This window comes from Lampetra fluviatilis, chromosome 26 (assembly GCF_964198595.1).
Source record: "Lampetra fluviatilis chromosome 26, kcLamFluv1.1, whole genome shotgun sequence".
Lineage (NCBI taxonomy): Eukaryota > Metazoa > Chordata > Hyperoartia > Petromyzontiformes > Petromyzontidae > Lampetra > Lampetra fluviatilis.
This window is the reverse complement of record NC_136300.1, coordinates 10,058,969-10,073,600: the sequence shown is the minus strand read 5'-3', so window position 1 is coordinate 10,073,600 and position 14,632 is coordinate 10,058,969. Positions and strand designations below refer to the sequence as shown.

Sequence of the window (14,632 nt, the reverse complement as noted above, 5' to 3'; positions counted from 1 at the left end):
GTGAAGCTAACTCACGCGGGATAGTGCACACCGGCTGTGGCACACCGCCTGGCGCACACCGCCTGTGGCACACCGGCTGTGGCACACTGCCTGGCGCACACCGGCTGTGGCACACCGCCTGGCGCACACCGCCTGGCACACACCGCCTGGCACACACCGCCTGTGGCACACACCGGCTGGCACACACCGCCTGTGGCACACCGCCTGTGGCACACACCGGCTGTGGCACACCGGCTGTGGCACACCGCCTGGCACACACCGCCTGGCACACACCGCCTGTGGCACACACCGGCTGGCACACACCGCCTGTGGCACACACCGGCTGTGGCACACCGCCTGGCACACACCGCCTGTGGCACACCGCCTGGCACACACCGCCTGGCACACACCGCCTGTGGCACACCGCCTGGCACACACCGCCTGGCGCACACCGGCTGTGGCACACCGCCTGTGGCACACCGCCTGTGGCACACCGGCTGGCACACACCGCCTGGCACACACCGCCTGTGGCACACCGCCTGGCAAACACCGCCTGTGGCACACACTGCCTGTGGCACACCGCCTGTGGCACACACCGCCTGTGGCACACCGCCTGGCGCACACTGCCTGGCAAACACCGCCTGGCACACACCACCTGTGGCACACCGCCTGTGGCACACACCGCCTGTGGCACACCGCCTGTGGCACACACTGCCTGGCACACACCGCCTGTGGCACACACCGCCTGTAGCACACCGGCTGACCTTGTGCCTCGCCCTGCCCTCCGAACTCTTCAGGAATCCTGCTGCTGCTCTGCTGCTGCAAGTTCGGCAAGAAACAGGCCCTCATCGGGAAACTCATGGGGGAGCTTCCCAAGAGCTCCCTGTCGACCTCCACGCGCGGGGAGGAGCAGGACAAGGTGAGCCACGGCCGCACGAGTCGGCGAGTTAGCGAATCGGCGGGTCGGGGAGTTAGCGAGCGCCCAATTAAGGTCGGAAATACAGATAAGGAGACAATACGCCCCCGTCGCATATCACCTGCCCCTCCGCATAATGAAATAACATATTTTCTACGCGTTCCGTTAGCCAAAAAAACTATACGGACTTCGTAAAACTGTGGGACTCATATCCATACGAGAGGGTCCCTGCCTATCAACATCTGGCCGAGCTCTCGTGATGAGAGACTGAATGTTGCGAACGACCCAGTTTGCTTGTATTTGAAGCCAGTGCTGCTGAAAACCTTGTGGCTGATTTGATATGTAAAAAAACACTTTGGGTTTTTAAAAGTATTTGATAGAATGTTGGGATGGTGTTGTTACTTTATATGAGTGTGGCATAGTGGCTAGCACTGCACGGCGCTATGAACCCGACTTCCCAGATTTGATTCCACGACCATGACTAACATCGATATCAGAGCCGGTTATGGGCCTCCCCTAGGTCGACTCGGCCTTGAATGAGACCTGGTGCGGTCTGTGAAAACCTTGGCACTGTCGTGACAAAGGCGGCCGGGCGCACGTGGTGTTGAAGGCCTTGCTGGTTGCTCGCCAACCACACCTGCTCAAACACTCCTGTCCAACCACACCAGCCCCAACATTCGATGTAGTCTGCACAGGGGAAGCTTGCCGGTGTGCAAGCGCGCGTGAGCGTGCGTGTGTCCGTGCGTGCGTGCGTGAGCGTACGTGTTTGACACGGCCCATGTGACCACCACACAGCCAAACGGGCTGCGTGCGAGGCAGCTGCCTGCCTAGGCGCCGGGTTACAAGGCGGCAACAGAGGTTGCCGAACAAACTGAACACGTAAACAACAACAAAAACACACACGCAAGCAAATAAGCGCGCAGAAACTCACGTGCATATGGTGGAGCATTTTTAGTAATACAACAAACAGACCTAATTTTTTATCTAGTCACATACAGGAAAATGTATTAGTTCTTTTTTAGTCCATTACACCCAGTGTTATTCAGCAGCATTGGGATATAACAGGCATGACCCTGCTGATGAAATCCATGAAGTCAGAACTGATCTATTAGTTTTGCTGTACAGCCAAACCCTTGCGGATACAACTTCGGTCGATGTTTTATTTTTGCTTGGAGAGGCAGAATTTTATTTTTGCTTGGAGAGGCAGAATCTTGACTCTATTAAAGTCTCCTCATAAAGGTGAGGACCAGGCGGGGCATTATCTGTCATGCCCAGGGGACCCACTTATGGATGAATACAGCTTCACCTGTGGAGGCTGCTCCCCCCCTCCCCCTAGCCACAAGCAACTGTACCAACTGACCCATTGCTAATTTGTCCACCTGTGTTTCTCTCCTGTCTCACACGCGCGCACACACACACGCGCATGTACGTGCATGCACACACATACCCACTCACCCGTACGCACACAAATACACGCACACAAATACACACACATACACACACACAAACACACACGTACATAAACTAATATACGCGCACGCGCACACAGGCACTGGGCGGGATGCAAGGACACAGCGAGATCGTTCCGCTCGTCACAAAAAGCTCCGCCAGCGCCAACTTCTCCTCCGGCAAGGTCACCAAGTCAAAGGTGCGCGCTACGAGCCCAGTGACACGAGTTCGATTCTCACTCGCGCCCAGTGGAGATTATCTGAACTGGTCCTGGGCCTCCCCTAGGTCGAATCAGTCTCAGATGTGTACCTGGTGCGGTGTGTAAACATCTCCGCTTGGGAGACAAAGGCGACCGGGCGTGGTGCCGGCCACCCACCCCCTCGTGTGCTGTGCTGGCCTTCGTAGGTGCTCGCTAAACAGTATTTTCCCCAACAGTCTGTTAAGGCTATAGGGATAATCTTTGTCTTTCTGAGTGATTCGCTGGTGCGGAGCAATAGTTGTAGTGGTTAGGACACTACGCCACACACTCGGCGACCCGAGTTCCATCTCCTACTGAGGACCAACATAGTGGCGAATATCTGAACAGGTCTTGGCTTCCGCTAGGTTGTCTCAGCCTCAAATAGGTACCTTGTGTAGTTTATAAAGTTCACAAGTAGGTAGAGAAAGGCAGTCTGACGTGGTGCTTAGCTACACCACTCACCTCGTGTGTCATGTCGGTCTTCATAGGTGTTCGCTTAACAGCACTTGCCCCAGTGGGTTGTTAGAGGCTATATGGGGGATCAGTGTGTGTGAGACTCATGAGACTGACTCTTCCCAGCCAGGACCTGTACAACTGTCCATCAGTGCTGGAGCCCAAGCAAGGCTTATTGTTGTGTTTGCTGTTGTTGTTAATCGTTGTTGTATGTTGCTGTTGTTGTTTGACAGCCCCCGTGGTTTTAATAAAGGCTGTCCCAGTGCCAGAACATTGTGAGCAGCCGGTGGGTTTCCCTGAGCAGTGGGAAGGGCTATCTGGGCAGTGGGAGGGGCTATGTGGGTAGTGGGTGGAGTTACCTGAGCAGTGGGTGGAGTTACCTGAGCAGTGGGTGGGGCTATCTGGGCAGTAAGAGGGGTTACCTGAGCAGTGGGAGGGGCTAGCTGGGCAGTGGGAGGGGCTATCTGGGCAGTGGGAGGGGCTATCTGAGCAGTGGGAGGGGCTAGCTGGGCAGTAGGAGGGGCTATCTGGGCAGTGGGAGGGGCTATCTGGGCAGTAAGAGGGGTTACCTGAGCAGTGGGTGGGGCTATCTGGGCAGTGGGAGGGGCTATCTGGGCAGTGGGAGGGGCTACCTGAGCAGTGGGAGGGGCTAGCTGGGCAGTGGGAGGGGCTATCTGGGCAGTAAGAGGGGTTACCTGAGCAGTGGGTGGGGCTAGCTGGGCAGTGGGAGGGTCTATCTGGGCAGTGGGAGGGGCTATCTGGGCAGTGGGAGGGGCTACCTGAGCAGTGGGTGGAGTTACCTGAGCAGTGGGTGGGGCTATCTGGGCAGTAAGAGAGGGTTACCTGAGCAGTGGGAGGGGCTATCTGGGCAGTAAGAGGGGTTACCTGAGCAGTGGGTGGGGCTTTCTGGGCAGTAATAGGGGTTACCTGAGCAGTGGGAGGGGCTATCTGGGCAGTAAGAGGGGTTACCTGAGCAGTGGGTGGGGCTATCTGGGCAGTAAGAGGGGCTATCTGGGCAGTGGGAGGGGTTATCTGGGCAGTGGGAGGGGCTACCTAAGCAGTGGGTGGGGCTACCTGAGCAGTGGAAGGGGCTACCTGAGCAGTGGAAGGGGCTACCTGAGCAGTGGAAGGGGCTACCTGAGCAGTGGGAGGGGCTATCTGGGCAGTGGGAGGGGTTATCTGGGCAGTGGGAGGGGCTACCTGAGCAGTGGGAGGGGCTACCTGAGCAGTGGAAGGGGCTACCTGAGCAGTGGGTGGGGCTGGCAGGGCCGAAGAGCAGTGGGTGTGGGTCCATTGCCACACAGGGTGAGGAGGTCACTGCCTGTGTGGGTAGGGCTAGCTGAGTGAACAGATTTGCTGTCGGCTCACCATACATGGGTCCTGGTTGAGTCTCTCGGGAAATGCATTAGCTTCGCCTGCAGGGCAGCAGCAGGCCTCGCTTACCGGAGTGGCTCTCCGGCTTGTTGACGACGTCCCATTCCCACTTCCGCCGGCAGTACGTGAACCAGGTGGAGACCGTGACGGAGAGCGAGTCCGGACTCAACCAGGGCCGGTCGTTCGCCAAGAGCGCCGGAGCGGCAGGGGCAGCTGCAGGGGTAGCTGCAGGGGCAGCTGCAGGGGCGGGCTTCGGGGCAGGCATGGGGGCCGGAGCGGGCGGAGGGGCCGGAGCGATGAGAGGCGGCGCTTACGTGGAGAACAGCGCGGCTGGAAACATGAGCAACGGACAAATGGTGAGCGCTCCGTGGTCGTCGTCGTCAAGATCAGAATCAGATTTAAGAAAAAAAATGTATCCTGGAGAAATCCGATGAGCTGCAAAGCTCATCTTTTTTTTCACGGATGCCCAGTAGCGGGGGGGCGGGTCAGAAAGTTACAACAACAAACAATACAAAAAAAACCCGATAGGAATGCAAAGTATAGGAAAAGATAAGCAAATCACTAAAAATGTATAAATGTAAACTCAACTCTTTTTATTTTACCAGGTAAGGCTCACTGAGCTGTCAGTTCTTTTTCAGAAGTGACCTGGCCACAAATGATAGCTCAACAAAGTGAATTATCATGTGGACATTTCTAGCAGGCAAATCATCTAAAATGCATTTCATTAATGAGTCATCTCGAACAGTGAACCCATCAGCAGCACTCGTCACCACCATGAGAGTTATCTTCATTATCTCTGTAATCATTGCCTTCATCATCATCATCATACAAGTATACTAGCAGAAGTACCCGGCGTTGCCCGGGTGAAAAATATATTTCTTAATAACCTTACATATATACACAGATGGCCTGCTACCCCTCCCCCCCAGCCACGATCTCCTCGGCCGCTGTGCAGTAATATCTACGGCCTATAGTGGTAGCATCTAGCAAATGTATAGTAGTAATCACTGCACGCATCGGGGTGGGGGGGGACATCACGCAGTGAAGAATTTACCTGAGCGTTTAGTGTATTTTTAAAGCATTTTGAACGCAAAATAAAATGTTCCCCTCACTACCAACTATTAGTCTTTTATCAACGTGACACTTTTTTACTGATTGGCCGTGTCGGGTGGTGGAGGGTTACAACACATTAATAAATAAGGCGATCTAAACCCAATAACGTTGTTTATGAATAATGGTCGCGAAAGCCTACGTGTTACAAATTGACTCACTTTACTTAATAACCAGGCTACAGTCTACATTATAGACTGCCAGTACACCCACCCAGCTTAATAACCAGGCTACAGTCTACATTATAGACTGCCAGTACGCTCACCCAGCTTAATGACTATTTGTACAGTCAACATTTAAAGAATCGATTCTTGGCGCGTCGGGTTTAAAAGTAATTACACAGTTGTTTTTTCATTGGTATGTAATGTTTGAAAGTTTTCAGAAGATTTTAAATGTATTTTCCCCCCGGGCAACGCTGGGTATATCGAGTTTATACCACAAAGTCGTCGCTTGACACGGGTGGGGTGTCGAGGCCTAGTACCGTGCAGAGCCTCCAGCCTCGCCTAGATTGCCCACCCGGCTGAGGCTGGGTACTGGGGCCGTTACCCCCCCCCCCCCCGCGCTACAATAATACTGTCTAATCGCTATAATTTTATAATCTACCGACCCTATAATAGTAATTGCACACATTGGGGTGGGGGGGGGAGTGAAGAGGACGTGAAACTTTGATGAATTTACCTCAGAGTCGCGTGTTAATGCGTGCGCATATTTTTAACGGGAATTAAAAATGGCGTCCACCCCGCAGCGAATGCGTCGCTACCCGTTGCCAGGGGCAACCGCCGTGGAAAACCAAACGGACCAATCGTGTCTCGCAAATCCCTCACATTTCGTCCAATGAAACTGCGTATGGTCCGGCGACACACAGACAGACAGACACACACACAGACAGACAGACAGATTTGCGATTTTATATATATAGATTGGTTATTTGGATGTTTGATAATGTGGTTGAGTGTTTGGCTGTTTTGAGTGGCTGATTGAGCGATCGAGTGTTTGAGTTGTTGTTTAAGTGGGTGACTGGGTATTTAGTTGTGTGTTTGAGCGGTTAGTTGATTGAGTAGTAGTTGAGTGGCTGGTTGAGTGATGGGCTCATTGAGCGGGTAGTTGAGTGGGTTGGTATTGTTGGGGAGTCACATGATGTGTGGATTGCGTCATTGCATTGTAGCATGATGTCATAGAATGGCATGACATCATTGCTCTTTGGGCATGACTTTTTAACTTGGCTTTTGAACGTGTATGCTGATCTCGGACACGAGTCTGCTGTCATTATTCATTGAATCTACGACAGGTTTGATGAACACATTTCTCGCCCCCCCCTCTGCCGTGTTTGTCTCTCCCAGGGCACCTTCCACAGCTCTGTATCAGACACTGAGATGGACGGCTCGGGCTACATGGTCAATGCGGTACGGCATGACACAGCCAATCATCATCATGAGCATCATCATAAACGTCATCATCCTCATATTCATATTTCATCAATGTTGTCGTCATCGTAAATACGCGTAAATTGTCATCATCATACGCAGAATTATCATCACTATCATTGTCAATCAACAGGTTCAACCAGAAGTAATGGCAGCATCAACCTTTACCAAAACATATCCCAATCGCCACCATTTTCTGATGACCGGGCCGGTTTTTGTTGCCAAAAATTGGTGGAAAGTGGTTTCCGTCATCGTCACCATCAACCAAATTATTAAATGTGGGATGATGCGTAGCACTCATCATCGCCCCTTACTGCGGACACTATGGCAGGGCCTCCCTGTAAAAGTCAAGACAATCAAAATGAGGCTTTTTCTGGGAAGAACAAATGTAATCAAAGAATTCAACTCATTAATTATCCGCTGAAGGTTCTTGGCAAGGCATCTCCATCCCTGACTCTTGCGACGCAACAATCCGTCGGCGAGCTTGTGCCCACGAGCCCAGACACCTGTGAAATACTGGACGTCTGTGAAAAAGAGCTGCATAGCTCGATTTGAAGCTTTCGTGACTGCAGAAATCCATACTCTTTGGTTCTTTCCGTAAAGTCAGTAGGTAGAAATGAATAAAATAAAATTAACTACGTGACTTTACCGAAAGAACCAAAGAGTATAGCTGTATAGTTCATTGGATTTCTGCAGGATAAATAAAGATTCTGAGCCCATCTCATCACACCACGCGCTACGTGGGACATCCTCTCGGACGCACTTCCTCCTTTGGCTGCCACTTTGTTGTTAGCCTCGGCCATTACACCTGCGGCCTTGACTCTTTCCCGTTCCCAGACGTTCGCAAGTTGCAGCGTGGGGGGTCCCGTTCGCCGGTGAATCTCAGAACACGCAAGCAGTTGACATGAATTTTATTTATATAGGCGGATCTCCAATTTTTTTAAAGACCGTGTACTCACCGCAGAGAACCGTAGCGACACGACCGCACTCTATGATAGCTGGCGCCAAACTGTGCCACGCCCTCCCGCCTGGCTTTATGGAGCCTCAGTACCCATAAAGTTATTTTATTTTTTCTTCTGATTCCGTTCCAATGACGTACGTATACATCATCGGAATGGAAAAGGGGTTAATAGGTGCTCGCTAACTGTGACTCGCTCCAGCGTTGCCACACAGGCTGACCGTTGTCTCTGTGTTGTCCGTACGCGCGCAGGGCGGTGGTGGCGGGTGGCCAATCACCACGCTCGCACGTGGATCTTGCGTCAACGGCGGTATAGACGTAAGTTTCTGACCTTGGCCTTTCGCCTTTGTCTCCCAAGTGGCGATATTTACACACTGCACCGGGTACACATCTGAGACTGAGCCGACCTAGGGACTGGCCCAGGACCAGTTCAGATAATTGCCACTGGGCGCGAGTGAGAATCGAACTCGTGTCACCGGGCTCGTAGCGCAGCATGCACCTTTGTCTTGGTGACCTTGTTGGCCGTGATCTGTCCACTGCTAAATGAATGAATTCCTCCCTGAGCAATCTCTTACGGTCATGCAACACAAGGAAGCCATGCAGCACCTGAACGGGGGGGGCGGGGCGGTGGGGGGGACGTTCTTTCTTGAGCGCCTTCTGTCATTTGACTTCCACTCTGTCGTTAATATCGACCACCAGTCATCGTCTCTTCTAGCGACGTGTCCTGCTCAAGAGACAATGATGATGACAGTGATGACGATGATGATGATGACAGCGATGAATATAAGTAATACGGTGACAATAATGCCGTGTACAATTATTACAATGGGCATGGTAGTTATGATGATAAGAAAGGTGATAATATGATAATAACATGTTTTATATCTGCCCATTTTCTCTAACTACAGATGCAGCAGCAGCAGCAGCTCCAGGGTGGCTTTGCAGAGTACTCTGGGGAAACCATGGAACACTCGGACATGGCCTTAATGGAGAGTGGGGGGCAGATGGGCCAGGGCGGAGGAGACACAGCCTACTTCATGACAGAGGTCAGAACTCAATGACCCCTACCCTCAATCCCCGTTCTGTTATCCCAACCCCGAGCCTTTAACCCATGACACCTACGCGACACCCACTTAGCTGTCGTCGGTTATTTTGCTTTATGTTTGGTTCAGTGACTGGTTGGTTATTTATGGTTTCTGATTGCTGATTTTTATTTGTTGGTCTTTGATTGGTGTTTGTCATTCTCTGATTGTTGATTGTCTCAACAATTGCTCGATCATTGGCCGTCCCTCATTGGCTGTCGTTTCGCCATCTCTCGATTGGTTGTTTATATTTGTCGGTCTCCGATTGGTCGTTTGCAGAGCCTCAAGATCCTGGACCAAGATGTGGCTGCTCCGGACACACTGCTCATCTTCAACCAGGAGGGCACCATGGGCGGCTCCCAGTTCTCCCTTGTGTGCCAAGACATGCTGTAACGGCCCGGCTCTCCCTTCTCACGCTGTGTCGCCCAACTTCCTTTAAATAATATCACGTCCCAGGTCCCAGCTACATGCACCACAACTCCCCTCCCCTTATTAACCACAACTCTCCCTTCATGCTAACCCCAGCTTCCTTCCGTGCTAACCCCAGCTTCCCACACCCCGCACCCCCATCCCCCAATGCTAACCCCTAGATCCCATGTACCCCAACCCCTCATGGTTGGCATGGGCCCTGGTGTAAAGAATGAAATGCGGCCCCCTGTCCAATATCCCCTCCTCTTCGGAGCCCAGTGCCTGAGCCCCTCTGGTCTGTGGGCCCCGTTGCAGTTGCACCGCCTGCACACTCCACATCCGCGCTCGGCTCTTCTACCCACGTTGCAAAACTCTAACCCCTTTCCTATTCTAACCGTGGGGTCTCGCTACACAGACCCCCGATCCCAGCACTCCTCGTACACCGCGATTTTGCACCCCCGCTGGCAACCCCGCGTACCGGACTAGCGGGCTCGGCCCCTGGTGACCACGGCACCCCCACCTGGGCCTTAGCCAAGCAAAGGGACCCCCCTCAGTGGGCAGGAGTGAGCGACGCACTTTCACCTGGGCCACCCGGGGAAGCCGCCACGATGTCGGCAATGTCGATGCGGCAGAGCGAAACCAGCGATCCGGCGGCGACCGTCGGGTAGCTCACTTGTCTGGGCTTTGTGTTAATAAGTTAATTTTTAAATGAAAAACATCGTGGGAAATTTTGACCGACGAATAGATAATAGTTTGTTAAAAAAATAAGACAAAAATTACGGTCGTTTCCCTTTGGCCGTGGAGGACGGATGGAGGAGAAGGAGGGCGTGAGGTCAGAGCACGATGCGATGAGTCCACGGCACGCGCCTGCGAACGAGCGCGTCGGTGGAAAGAGCTCCTGGGATCACGCGGAGATCTGCGGAACTCCCGAATGGCGCAGGTGGCCAGGAGATGGCGGAGTAAAAAATGGGATGTGAACTCACGTGTGAAAACCTCGCTATCCGTCATCCCCTTGCATGTGTGGAGGGTCTTCTCTGGCCACTGCCGGCTTGCTACAACATGAAACAAAATTATTCCGCAAAGAAAAAATTGGTCAATAATCCTAGGATTTGTGGGTAAATAAATATAATTATTGCTATTATTATTTAAACATTGAATATGCTAAATGATTAAAACAACTTGACGAAGATTTCAATATGCCTTAAACTCTTGGAAGTTGAAGTCAGATTGGACCCAGGATATTCGATTATTGAAGCCATCGATTTACTCTACTCACTATCTGTTCGGTCACTCGACCAATCGGATAACTCCAACGTAGTTGGGGAAAAAAATGTCGCCTCTTATCCGCGTGTGCCGCTGGACGGGAGGTGATGGACTTGGCGATGGTGATGGCATTATTGATCATCAGCCGAGTCCCTTTGGGAGTGGCTTGTTGGGGGTTTCCCGCTTTCAGGAGACGGGATATGGGGGGCGGTCGACAATGAAAGCCACCCTTGTATAAAGCAGTCGATTGCAATTTTTCAACACGTTCGGCAATAATGCTGTGGCCCTAAAATAAATATAATAGGCGACGTTTCGGGCAATGACCCTTCTTCATAGCACATTTGAATTTGATGTATGTGATATGAAGGGCCATTGCCCAAAACGTCGCCTATTACATAGTTCTCCTTTCAAGGCCACACGCGGTATTATTGAAGAACGTGTATGAGGTTTTTTTGTTGTTATTTGTGCTTTTTTGGCCGATGCCGACGCAGCGATTTGCAGCAGATTCAATGACTCGTCCCACTCATCGTCCCAGACTTATACCATTCTGGGAGATTCCATCAGTGGGAGAGAGATTGTGGGGCGGTGGCAGGGGGGCTGGGGGTGGCGACGGGAGGTGCCGGCTGCAAGTGGCCGTCGGTGTTGTGGGAGTGAGTGGGGAGGGCACGATGCTCCCGAGTGCCCTTGTGTGTTTGATGTTGCGGGTTGTTGGTAGATCTAAGTTATGGGTTTGTTTTACTTGACGTCGTGCGGCCGCTGCTCTCGCTGCTGCTGCTGCTGCCGTTGTTGTTTTGCTGTCGCGGGTGAGAGGTGGCTGACAGCGTCAGATCGCGTGGAAGCGTGCAGGAGCCACACAAAAACCTGACTCGCCAAAAGGAATCTTGTCGGAGTGGGATTGACATTTGAATCATTGTGGGATTCACACTGCAGGTTTTACTCCTGATTACAGTGGGATTCAAGCTGTGACATTCAGACTGGCTGCAGTGGGATTCAGGCTCTGACATCCACACTGATTTCGGTGGGATTCAGGCTGACATTCATGCTGTTTGCAGTGGGATTCACACTGACATTCACAGTCATTTAAGTGCGATTCAGGCAGTGATATTCACCCGAATTTCAGTGGGATTCAAGCTCTGACTTTCACACTGGCTGCAGTGCGATTCACGTTGTGACATTCACACTGATTATAATGAGATTCACACTGATCCATATGGGATACGGACTTGAATGGCGTAAACCCAAAATCTCACGAAAAGCTCAATCCTAAACCCATTTTTGTAGGGCGTTTGAGTCACGCAGCAGTCATAGTTATTTTTTTTGTCAGATGGCCACGGTGTAATATTTTCAATTCACTACATTGTTAAACTTGCCGTTCTTTTCATCGTTCGTTTTTTTTTATCTATGGGGAAAGGGCCGCAATTGTACATAGCGTTCAGTGGCGAGGGTTTAATGGGCAGCACGGTGTGCCTCGTGCGACTGTTGGTTGATGTTCTCCACAGTTGCCAGCCCTGCCAGATTAAGTGGTGAAAAATAGTTCAAGGTCTAGCCCTGCAACTGCTTGCTAGCACCACTGCTAGGGACTCTACAGTCTGATGCAATTTTTGCTTTGAAAATCGGTATGCGGTTCATAAGAGTTTAGAAATCGGCAGCTTGCCTCTCAGATCGATAGGGTTGTCCAAGTTCTCACGTGTTTTGACACGTTCCCGTGTTGTTGGCGTGTTATCGCGTTTGTCTGCGCTTTCTCGTCGCGTGCGGCTTCGAGCCTCGCGAGATCACGACTGGATAATATTTTTTACTTGAGTGTGAATAAATCGCGCCTCTATCTCTCTTTGCGTCACGCCGTACCTGGAGCTGAACCGATCAATGAGCAGAGGCGACGTGCGCGTGGCTCAGCGGTAGGAAAGGAAGAACAAAATCGTCTGAAAAAGAAAATAAAGAACCCTTTTTTATCGTCACATGTTTGAGTTATTTTCCGTTCATATTGCCGCGAGGTTTTTGTTGTTGAAGATGTTGATTTGTTTGTGCGGCAGTGGTGCAGTTGTGGGCGTGCTGCGTTACAAGCCCAGTGACCCCAGCAGGATTCCTGATCACGGCTAACATCGGTGACGAGTTCTGTCTTAACCAGTCCGAGGCCCCCCTGTCCCAATCTTCCCTTCAACCTACACTGGCCCGCGAGATGGAATTTCGTCCAAAAATCATCATGACTGACGTGGAGTGGAAAGGTGTGGTCTACAAAGAGGACAATGCTTTTTTTTTTCAAATGCCATATTTGAAATTTTCATGGCCTCAAAATCAGCCCCGGTAAAGATGATGTTTACAGTCGGGAGTGACATTCCTGGAAAATGCCGCGTTCGGCAAAACCGTGTTCGACAAATAACAGACCTTATGGGACAAATAGGGTTGCGTTCCTGCGTCCGAAACTATCACCCCCTCACTCTTAGTTCAACTTATTCTACATGATCCACACCCCCTTGTTATTATACCAAAGGATACCGAGTCGCTCTCCATTCCCTGCGTGTGTACAAACTTTAGTCAACAAAAAACCCCGTCTCCATTCCTCTTCCCGCCCCCAATGCCGGTGGCCCTCTGACACTGAATTTCCAGTCCGCCGGTTCGCCCCCAAACGCGGTTCGCCATCGAGGCGTCCACGTGGCTGACGGGCTCAACGACAGGGACGGCGGCTAAGACGCGTGCAGCGATGCGCGCACGTGCTGAGTGCGTTACATTCAGTGCCGGATTATCCTCGTAGCAACAGTAGCATATGCTATGGGCCCCGCAATTTTCAGGGCCCCGCGCTAAATGCTTTCAAGCTATCAATTCCGGTTCAGTGATTCTGCACTTGCTCTATTACTATAGTACGCCTTTTGGTGTCCTCTGGTCTAACACCGTTTGAGATGAGGCTCAAAAGAAAGCTGTCTCTGGTGTGGACCAATCAGTTTCAAAGACAATGCATATATTATCAGAGCGTGTTTTTTGTTTGCATTTTGACCACAAGTATTGTGGTTAATGCAGACATGCTTCCTCGTGAAAGGTTTCAGTTTGGTATTTTAACAACTTAACACCTGTTTTGTTCTACACTATGGGAACCTCATTGTTGCCAGATAAAAGGGGAGAAACCTTATTCTCATATTTTGGTACTGGCAAAGGAGGTCCCACTACCTTCAACTTTTATGAACGACTGGGTGTTCAAGGTGATCGATTTGTCATTTTATCTGGCTGTATAGCAAATCAAAAAATACAATTACTTTACTATGCAAGTGAAAAATGTGTGTTTTAAAATGTATGTTTATTTTATTTAGGGCCCCTTTATAACATATGCTACCGGTCCCGCACTAGCTTCATCCGGCACTGGTTACATCATCACGCGCGCGCACACGTTACAAAAAACACACAGGCGTGGTCAAATGAATCGTCCTCACGGTTGATTCATTACCACCTTCGAACGGATGCAGCATTCTCGCAGCACTGCTTCTCGACGCAGCGATCAGAGTCTTGGCAGCGTCAAATCGCGTCGAGGCGAAACACGCGCACCTCCAGTAGTGACGTGCGGTGAGGTCAATGGCTGGGGAGGCACTGGCTCGTGTCAGAGCCAGATTCACACACTGAGGGGGGCGTGTCCTCACTGAGGGGGGCGTGTTAGACACGTCCCCCTCAGTGAGGCAGATGTGATAGCTGCCTCCCCTGGTGCTTTTTCATTGCAGTTTCATGACGAGACCAGCAAGCATAAATATCTTTATACACATACGTGAAATAAGTTACCTGGAGTTTACTAGGCGAGAACATGAAATTAAGGGGTCTACAAACATTACATTGGTGACATACTGAGATGGTAACAGGCACGCGCGTATTTCCCGCGCTCCATCCAGTTACTGAGGGGTTGCGCAATCAGAGGGGAGGCTGAGCTCGTTGCTGCCTCACCTTTGGTCTCTTCCTGTATTTGCAGCGGAGCTCCGCAAATTTGCCGATTTTGACTCTAAA

General features: G+C 51.3%; 1 protein-coding gene across 1 annotated transcript in view; it reads left to right on the top strand.

Moving 5' to 3' along the window:
- LOC144942066 (cadherin-13-like) overlaps window positions 1-12,481 on the top strand; it is a 33,893-nt gene extending 21,412 nt beyond the window's left edge. The window contains exons 11-17 of the mRNA XM_078868725.1: window positions 777-898; window positions 2,445-2,543; window positions 4,532-4,765; window positions 6,860-6,922; window positions 8,154-8,219; window positions 8,810-8,947; window positions 9,263-12,481. Coding sequence (XP_078724851.1) covers window positions 777-898; window positions 2,445-2,543; window positions 4,532-4,765; window positions 6,860-6,922; window positions 8,154-8,219; window positions 8,810-8,947; window positions 9,263-9,376 — 836 coding nt within the window. The 3' untranslated portion in view covers window positions 9,377-12,481. The remainder of the gene's footprint in view (window positions 1-776; window positions 899-2,444; window positions 2,544-4,531; window positions 4,766-6,859; window positions 6,923-8,153; window positions 8,220-8,809; window positions 8,948-9,262) is intronic.
- Window positions 12,482-14,632: the final 2,151 nt, after the last annotated feature.